Below are 9,217 nucleotides of genomic sequence, written 5' to 3'. Positions count from 1 at the left end.
CCGCCGCAGGCGGCGCCCCCCGGCTGCCGGCCTTTTGGGGCGGCGGGGCGCTGCCGCCGCCGCCGCCGCTGTCCTCTGCATCGCGCAGCACCAGGCACACCCGCAGCTGCAGCGCCGGCGGGCGCCGCTCAAACGCGGCAGCTAGCTGCTCGGTGGCCGCGGCGGCCGCCAGCGCCAGATACGATGACATCAGCGCGTCGAGGCACGACGCCACCCTACGGATGCATGAGATTGTGTACTTAAAAATGTACTGATGCGCTCCCCAATTCGTGGCCAGCGAGGTTCAGTTACAAAGCGTGAGGGCAGGGGTGCCCCAGGCTCAGGGACGGGTGCTGACACTTGACCCGAGTGGCAGTCGGATGGGCGTCAGCGCTGAGGTGTCAGTTGCTGCATCAGTTATGGCGTCGCCTGCGGCGTCAGCCGACTAGCACGAGCTTGAGTCAGGTGCGGGGCAGCTGCAACAGCCGCGGCTGGGTGAGCCGGCAGACGTCGTGAGTTTGCGGCGGCGGGCCAGGGTGAGGCTGGGGGGCCGCGGCTCACCGGCAGAGCAGCGTCGCCGCGCGCAGGCGCTCCGCGGGCGCGTCGAACGGGGGCTGCGCCCGCCAAGGCGGCGGGGGGGAGCGGCCTGCCCCGCGTTGGGCACGAGGGCGGGGCGAGCGGGCGGGCGCTTGTTGGTGGTTTCAGCGACAAGACAATGCATCACTGCTATGCAATCAATTGCAGAATTTAAGTACTCAAAAGAGCTGGGGGGACCGATCGACGGTGCGCAACATGTCCCATCGTGCCATCCCGAAGCGGCCTGTCCGCCCTCTTCGCACCTGCCGCCGCCCCGCTCCCCGCCGCCGCCCGCCGGGCCCCCGCCGCGATGCGAGCGTCCATCTCCCGCGCCGCCGCGTCCAGCAGCGTCGCGAGCCGCGCGTGCGCCGCACGCAGGCGCGCGGCCGCGGCGCCGTGCTGCGCCGCGACGCGGCGCGAGAAATCTGGCAGCGAGAGCGCCTGCGGTCAAATCAGCGGTGATACATTGGCAACGGGGCATTGTGTCGTCCTCAAAATGTGGCATGTATTGTTTGGTGGTCACGGGAATCTTTGTCGATGTCAGTCGCATCACATGATTGTTTAGTCACAGCTCCTTGAGGACCCCCAGGGTCACGACACGAGTGAGGGGTGGAGGGTTCGAGGCAAAGGCGGAGCAGGCGGATGCTTTGCCATCGCATTGCAATGCCGGCAGAAGTGCCGACAAGAGTGCTCCATGGATCAACACAGGCAGCAGGCAGGTGCTGGTGACAGGGCAACGTGCGCCCCGCCGCTGAGTGCCGCGCGGTTCCTTACAAGCGCCCACCCTGGTGCCTCCTGCGTCTGGTGAGAGGGCCAGCAGCTGCACGAGGCTCCCCGCAGCGGGCGGCACATCCTGAGGCTCCGCCGGCAGACGCACAGCGGCGCCCGTGCAGCTGGACCGGACCCACCGGCCTGCGCGCGGGGAGGCGGCGCGGCGAGGCGCCGGCGGCGCGTCGCGTGCGCGCAGGATGCACGCTGCGAAGATGCACGCTGCGAAGATGCACGCTGCGAAGATGCACGCAGCAGTACACACGCAGCAGTACACGGCTGCGTCCCAGCCGTGTGCTTGGACGTTGAGCGGTGCTGCACCCGAGCAGTTCGATGCTGACCTGCTGGCACATGCTGGCCTTCTGAGCCACGCAAGCAAACACACCTGGAGTGCACCTAGGTGCACCCCTGATTACAGCGTCCCGCCCGCCAATCTGCCCGCCTCACGCACCTGTGCCCTCTGCACGCACCCACGCCTCCCCGCCCTGTGTCGTGCCTGTTGCCCCACCGCAGCCGCTGAGCAGCCGCCGCAGCTCTGCGGCGGCGCCCCCGATGCAGCGCCGCGCCGTGGGGTCGCTCGATAGCAGCGACGCCTCGAGCGCCGCGGCCGCTGCGCGCAGCTTGCCGCGGGACACGCGCGCGCGCCAGCGGCGGAACGCCTGCGTGGCGCGCCGCGAACGGGCCGCCTCGCTCGCGCCGTTTTGTGCAGGAGCACTCGCCTCCGCAGCTGCAGCTGCCAAACCTCACTCAACGCACCGTTATAAAACCAAGCGGCAGGCAGGGCAGTTGAACGTGCGTGGCGGTCCGGCGAGACCGAACGTCGGGAATTTCTGAAGAACGCATGCGACTGTGGCCACCATCACCCACCGTTCTGAGGCGGTTTTGGTTGAAGAAGGGCAGCGCACGCAGTTGGCGGTACAGCTGCGCCTCTCTCACCCACTCAGCCAGGGGCACGAGGTCCGGGCCGCAGCCGCGCCTGCGGACCGGCAGCATGGGCCCCGCAGGCGCGTGGTGTTTACACATACGCACACCAACCGCAATGCACGCGGCGACCTGTCCGGCGGCGGGAGGGCGCCTCCTACTGCCGCAATGGTCAGAATCAAAGTTGGTCAGAGACCCTTGAAACGCACCGATGTGGCTGTGCCCACAGCCTGAGAAAGCCTCTACCCCCGCCTCACCTCATCTCCACCACGCCGCTCCAGCAAATCACGTAATGCAGATCAGGGTCCGCCAGCCGCTGAGGCACAACCACCAGGTCGTACGCACTGACATCACCTCGGCCACCAGTGACGTCATCAGCTCCGCCCTCTCCGCCGCCGCCTGCACCCGGGCCGCCACGCGCGCCGTCCAGGTGGCCTACGCCTAGCAGGGCCGCCTGAACGGCGGGTTGATGCCCGTCGCGGCCAGCGTCCGCCGTGCGGTTGCAGAACACGCGCTCGCCCTGGCCGCCGGCGCCGCTCGCAAAGTGGCGCACGGCGTCAGCGCCGGTCACCAGGCCCGGACCTGGGAGCTCGGAGGTGCCTTGGCGGACCCTCGGGCCGGCAGGCCGCGGCGTAGAGGCGCCGCCGGCTGCTTCGGAGCCGCCAGGCAATGGGGCTGCCACGGCCGCCGCTGAGGCCGCCGCCTGGCGGGGCTGGACCCCGGCCTGGCCCAGCACATTGCCAAAAACAGCAGCTGCTGTTTGAAATGACGGCTTGGCTGCGCTCTTGCTGAGCGGCTGCCGCTGCAGTGCCTGTGGCAGAGCGCCTGCCCAGCTGCCTGTAGTCGGGGGGGGGGGGACGCTGGACCCCGCTGAGCCGACGGCGGCGTTGACGGCGGCGGGCCGGGCCCGCTCCGCCTCGCGCTGCCGGCGCCCGGCGTCCAGCTTTGTTGGTGACACGCGCGCGCCGCCGGCGCTCGCGCCCGCACCCGCGGCGGCGCCGCCAGACGGCCGCCGCGCCATCGCCAGGCGACCGGGGGCCGGCCCACCGGGCAGCCCGAAGAGGCGGGGCACGCCCAAGGCGCGAGGGAAGCTGCTGGCCTTGGCGTCCTCGTCATCCCCGTAATCATCAAATAGGGATGACCGTTCTGAGGGCGGGGAGAGACCCAGATCTGAGTACTCTGAAAAGGAGGCGGCGCCACTGAACACGCCGCGGGCGCCGCAGCCACAGGCGGCTTGGGCGCCGATGCGGAGGCTGCGGCCCTATAATATGGGTGCAAGGTGTGAGGGGGATCTTAGATGACGAATATACATGCACTCGCGTGCAAGGGGACCTGCATGCAGGAGGGCCCGCCGGTCTGCGTGGCAGCAGCACGAGCAGTGAGGGCAGCGGCGCATCAAATTGCAAAAGCGTGCCGCCAACAACGACCTGCAGCTCAAGGTCCGCGTGATCTCTTCCGCTCATGTTTGCTGTCCTGTTTCACGCATATTGGAACAGTCACGGTAGTGCCGGTCGAGTAGCTAATACTACTGTACCGCGTCTAAGATCAAGCAAGGCCGCGTGTACGAGAGCGCAACGCCGACAACAGCATGAAAACTCAAATATAATAATCACAGGTGTGCGATCAGGATGTCCTCTCGTGCCAGATCACCTTCGCGGTCTTGACGGTCAACGCTGCAGTACAGCATGGCTGATCTGCATTGCGGTCCTTCGCCTGCATGGGCTCATGGACGCCGCGGCAGGGTGTCTCAAAAGTTTCCAGTGATTTCAAATTTGATGATTGTGCCAGCACCTCCTTTGGCAGCCCCACAGTGCGCCTCAGTTCAGCCGGGCTGGCAGGCGTGTGTGCACGCAATCCAATGCCCTATGTGGCAGCTGTGCTGCTGCTGAATGCTCACAGGGGTGCTGCACCCCAGCCCGCGGCCGCTACACGACTGCGACGGGACTTGCCTTGCAGGCGTCAGAGCAATTGCTCCCAAACCGTTGGCTTCCTTCGCCCGCCCGCAGTGCCTCGCCCCACAAGCACAGCGCCGCTCCGACCAATGAGGAGCCAGCCCCCACTCTCCACGGCCCTGCCTCTGTTCGAAGCTGGGAGTCACCTAGCCTGCCGCCAGATGAAACCACCCACTCTAAGAGCACCGGGAAGGCGGCCAGCCTGCCCCCTACAACATCCTTGCCCTCGTCCGCGTCGGCGCAATGCAGCGCCCGGCGCACATTGCTCAGCACACTGTGCGCATCTGCACCCGCCCCAGCCAGTGCCAGGCACGGCATGCGGACCCACGCAATTGCGTGTAATCACCTTTCAACCGGGGCGCCCGTGGCTTTGCTCCCGTTACTTGCACTCGCTCCCCCTGAGCCACCTCCGTCAGAGCTCTTCTTGCTCGTAAGCCAGTGGGGGCACCCCGCAGCGACGCGCGCTTCAGCGCCACGCCCTGCCTGCCGCCATGCATCCCACGTGCGGTGGGTTCCCCAGCGCGCGTGCGCCGAGCGTCACGCCGCCTGCCACTGCGCTGACAGTGCTCCTATTATTTGCACTCGCCCCCCCCCTGAGCCACCGAGACCACTCGGTGCTCTTCATGCTCGCAAGCCAGTGGGGGAACCCCGCAGCGACGCACGTTTCAGCGTCACGCCCTGCCTGCCGCCATGCCTCCGCACCGAGGCATGCGGTGGGATCCCTAGCGCGCGTGCGCCGAGCGCCACGCCGCCTACCACTGCGCGCACAGCTCCCCGGCTGACGTGCGTTTTAGCGCCACGTCGCATGTGCCTCCCGCTTACGGGGCATCCTCTCAAAACACCGCACTGCCGGCGCTGCGCTGGGCCGCACGCCCCGCTGTCCAGCCGACACATTGTAGATTCCCAATGCTGCCCAGCAGCACCCAAACTGGCAACCCGGCCGCCATTGCCGCCGCGAACCAGCGCCCCGCAGCACAGCACGCGGCGGCGCCCCGCGGAGCCCCAGTTACACAAAGGGAGAGGCGGTCGCAGCCGTCCCATCGGCGCCCAGCGGGAAAGGCCAGATCAGGTCGCGCCAGATCAGATCAGATGATGCCGATCTTGTTGGCCACGTCGAGGGCGTCGTAGTCGGGGGTCAGCCGCACGTAAGCCTTCTTCTGGCCGTCGGGCCTGGGTGGCATCGGGGGTGGGGGGCGGTCTCAAGGCATGCAGGTGGGCTGACAAAAGCAGGTTGTGCCCGTGGCGTGCGACATGGTGGCACAACCGTGAGTCACGGGTTGGTGTCATACGGCCGTGCTCATCGACCCCGGCTTGCCATTCGCACATCACACCACAACAAGGCCCCGCATGCCCCACCACACCACACGGCAAACCCCGCAGATCAACGCACTGCACCGCGCAGCCTCGCGCCACCCCAGCGCTGGATCACTCTTTCAATCCAGCGTTTGGTCAATGAAACTTCCAAAAGGCGTAATCTCGAAGTTGTGTTCCAGAAACACAAGGAAAAAAAAGAGGGAATCGTTGCATTTCCCGTTCCACGCCAGCCACGCTGCGCACCCCCCCTCTCGCCATCCCGCCCCACCTGATGAGTGTGTTGATCTTCTTGGTCTGGATGTCGTACATCCGCTGCACCGCCGCCTTGATCTCGCGCTTGCCCGCGCGCACGTCCACCAGGAAGACCTGCGGGCACACCAGGGCATGTGTGTGTGTGCGCGCGCGCATGTGTGTGTGTGCGCGCGCATGTATGTGTGTGTGTGTGTGCGAGCATGTGTGTGTGTGTGTGTGTGTGTGTGTGTGTGTGTGTGTATGTGTGTGTGTGCAGACGGACGAATTAGGGGGGACGAGAGCCTGAGAGGCAGCCGCTGTGCCCCACCTGATGGCGGCTGCGGGGAGGAGCGCGTGCTGCAAAGCGACCGCTCTCACGCGGCCACCTGCGGGTCACGTTCCTGACACTGCCGCCTCCCAAGGAACCCCGAAAAACTCGCCCGCGCCCGCCTGCTCCCCCAGCCCCCGCCCAACAGCCTCGAGCGGCCCCGGCTTTCTGTGCGCTGCCTTCGAAGCAGGGCGCCCCGCCCTGGACTGGGACGCATTGCAACGACTGTGCACCCAGGACGCAGTAGAGGGGCAACGACTGGACGACACCCACACATTTACTCAGATTGATACCCCCCCAAAACGAACCCAGTCATCCCGCACCAGGGTGTTGTTGTCCTCGATCTTCTTCATGGCCGACTCCGTGGTGAGCGGCGACTTGAGCACCGCATAGTGGTCCAGCTTCTGCAGGCCCGCGGCGCTGCGGTGCGCGCAAAGGTGGGCAAAGAATGCGGATGGGGCAGCGGAGGCAGGCGGGCGCTGCTGGGCGAGATTGGAGGGGGCCGCGGCGCGGCTCGCTGCGCCTCGGTTGACCGGCAGCCACGGATATCATGGCTAGTCCGCCTGGGCGGATTGTGGGCGCGCCAGTCTCGCTGCTGCTGGTGCTGTGGCTACTGCTGCTGCCCCTCCGCCTGCTGTTGGTGCTCCTGCATTTACAAGACGAAGGCCCTGGCCTGTGGCTCGCTGGCGCATCTGCTGCAGGACCTGGCTTCTGCTGTGGAAGGCTCTCGGCTCAACCCGACGCCGCCAGCGGAGGCTGCGCTCGATGGCGCGGCCGCCACCCTGCCGCTGTCTGCATCAGTACCCGCCCTCAGAGCCGCTCCGGCTGCCAAGCCGAGTCCTCGGTGCCGCCGCAGCCGCTGCCGTTGGCGCTGCAACCACAGGGGACGGCCGCTGCCCTGTTGTTGCCTTCCTGCCATAATGGTTGCCGCGGCTCTTTACTTTCCACGCCTGCAGCATATGCCTGCGCCCTAATTTTGTTCTTTCCACAGCTGTCCGTCTGTATCCCTGGCTGCCCACGCGCGCCGCGCCGCACCTCTTGCGCGTGTACTTGGGGTCGCGCGTGCGCTTGAGCGTCTTTGGCCGGTGGAACACCACGCTGTAGCGCGGCTTGCGAGTCTTCGCCCACGAGTTCTTCTTCACGGCCGCCGCGGCCTTGGCGGCCGCGGCCTTGGCGTCCTTGCCTGCGCGGGTCCAGCGCAGTTGCGGAAATCGATGGCGGGAGCCGGCGGCGGCGCACACAGCGCGCGCGCATGTTGCCGCCGCCAGCTGACAGGGGCGCGCGAGGGGCCTGAGCACGTTGTGGACAATTTCAGCGATATCCATATGCCTATTGCAAGCCACTGCACGGCGCGGCCCCGCCTATTCCGACGGCTGCCACTCTGTTGTTCGGCCTGACGGGTGCCCTCACCCTTTGGTGCCATGTTGCCCTGCACCTAAACAAGGAAAGAGGCCGTGAACGTCGGAGCTCCTGAAATTATGCCTGGCTGCCTGTCTATTCCCCTCTCTGTCACTGCTAAACGCGGTCCACCTCTTGTTCGCGCAACGCGTGCCTGCATGCACATTACTGTGTAGGTTTTAGTCATATACAGACATTCTGGGGCCACGGAGCAGTGTTTGATCTAGACGTCTACTGTAGACACTCCCAGCTCAATCAGCTGCTTCGCTCACTGACCCGAGCAGCATTCAAATCAGCACAACAGGTATCATTTCAGCCCGATCATCGTGCTATCAGGCCCCGAGGGCTCGTGGGCCCTAGCGAGCAAGAAGTGCCGCATGTACGCGCAACGACAGCAACAGGTGAACTTAATTGATCGACAGTTCAATATTGAGGGATGCCGAGGCGCCACAGAGGCGGTCAGGCCTCAAGCAGGGCTCGCCCAACCTGGTCGCAGCGCCGCCGCAGCCGCCCCTCCCATTGTCGCATTGCCGCTCCCTACCACGTCCGCTGCGGCCAACACCTTGCCCCATGTCGCCTCAAAAATTTTTGATGTTCAGGCCTGGATCGATGACGAGAACAGCTCACCAGGGACGGGAGTGGCCGCACACGGCCCGGCGGATGGCCAGCAGCCGCTGACACCCTCTGTCAGCGGCTTCGCACCCGCCGGCGACGGGCCGCCGCCTTCCTCCCAGCAGCACAGCGCCCATTCGCAACTGCCTGGCGGCGGTGCGCGCTACGGTCCGCCGCCCAACGGCGTATATGAGGGTGGGACGCCGCCGTCGGGGCCACTGGACCCGCACCCGCACTCAAACCCGCACCCCGCACCGGCCGGCGTGGCGCAGCCAACGCATCAGCCGTGGGTGCAGGGGGCGCAGCCGCACGCCTGGCAGGGGCGGCAGCCCTCACCGCCTGCCCAGCAGCACTGGCCGCCGCAGCAACAGCAGCAGGCACAGGCGCACGCCGCCGCCCTGCATCAGCAGCAGGAGTGGGTCCAGCGCCAGCAGGGGCAGGCTTTCGCGCAGCAGCTGCAGGCCCGGCGGAGTCCACCGCCGCAGGGCGGGGCGCAGCAGGAGCGCTTTCAGCAGCAGCACTTACAACATGAGCAGCAGCAGCAGCAGCAGCAGCAGCAGCAGTACCATCAGGCCCAGCAGCAGCACATGCAGCAGCTCCAGCAGCAGCACCAGCATCACATGCAGCAGCACCTGCTGCTGCAACAGCAAGGCGCCGCCTGGGCCGCCGGCGGTGGCATGCTGCGGCCGCCGCCGGGCGGCGCGCCGATGCCGCACGCGGTGCCGCAGCGGCCGCAAGGGGTGGGGCATATGCATGTGGGCCCTGACGGTCTGCCACACAAGGCCGAGTTCTGGCCCCACGGCGGCAGCGAAGCTGACGAGGATTACGGCGCTTACAGCAGCCCCGGCGCCGCCGCCTGGGGTGCCAAGCCGCAGGCCGGCTACTGGCGCGGCCGCCCGCTGCCGCTGCCCTCGCTGCCGGCGCTGCCGCTGCCGCTGCCGCTGCAGGGGCCGGGGCCGGGGCAGCCGCGCATGGGGCGCCCCAACTTGGCACACGGGCTGGGCGGCGTGCGGCCGGTCGTCAACGGCGTGGCGTGCACCGGGCCTGTGTATGGCATGCACATGCCGATGCCGATGCAGATGCCGGTGCCTGTCGCCATACCCTTCCCCCCGGTGCCGCAGCAGCCGCTGCCCACCAA

General features: G+C 67.2%; 2 protein-coding genes across 2 annotated transcripts; both read right to left on the bottom strand.

The window, feature by feature from the left end:
* Positions 1-5,281: 5,281 nt before the first annotated feature.
* On the bottom strand, positions 5,282-6,721 carry MNEG_10357 (60S ribosomal protein L23A; the record flags this gene model as incomplete). The annotated part of the gene is made up of 5 exons (XM_014041172.1): positions 5,282-5,366; positions 5,779-5,876; positions 6,150-6,248; positions 6,393-6,489; positions 6,684-6,721. The coding sequence occupies 5 exons, from the start codon at positions 6,719-6,721 to the stop codon at positions 5,282-5,284; spliced, it is 417 nt and encodes a 138-aa protein (XP_013896626.1).
* A 158-nt stretch (positions 6,722-6,879) lies between these two features.
* On the bottom strand, positions 6,880-7,492 carry MNEG_10356 (hypothetical protein; the record flags this gene model as incomplete). The annotated part of the gene is made up of 3 exons (XM_014041171.1): positions 6,880-6,940; positions 7,105-7,252; positions 7,480-7,492. The coding sequence occupies 3 exons, from the start codon at positions 7,490-7,492 to the stop codon at positions 6,880-6,882; spliced, it is 222 nt and encodes a 73-aa protein (XP_013896625.1).
* Between the last annotated feature and the right edge of the window lie 1,725 nt (positions 7,493-9,217).

This window comes from Monoraphidium neglectum (assembly GCF_000611645.1).
Source record: "Monoraphidium neglectum strain SAG 48.87 unplaced genomic scaffold scaffold02282, whole genome shotgun sequence".
Taxonomy (NCBI): domain Eukaryota; kingdom Viridiplantae; phylum Chlorophyta; class Chlorophyceae; order Sphaeropleales; family Selenastraceae; genus Monoraphidium; species Monoraphidium neglectum.
Note: the sequence above shows the minus strand (reverse complement) of the source record. Positions and strands in the feature narration are given on the sequence as shown.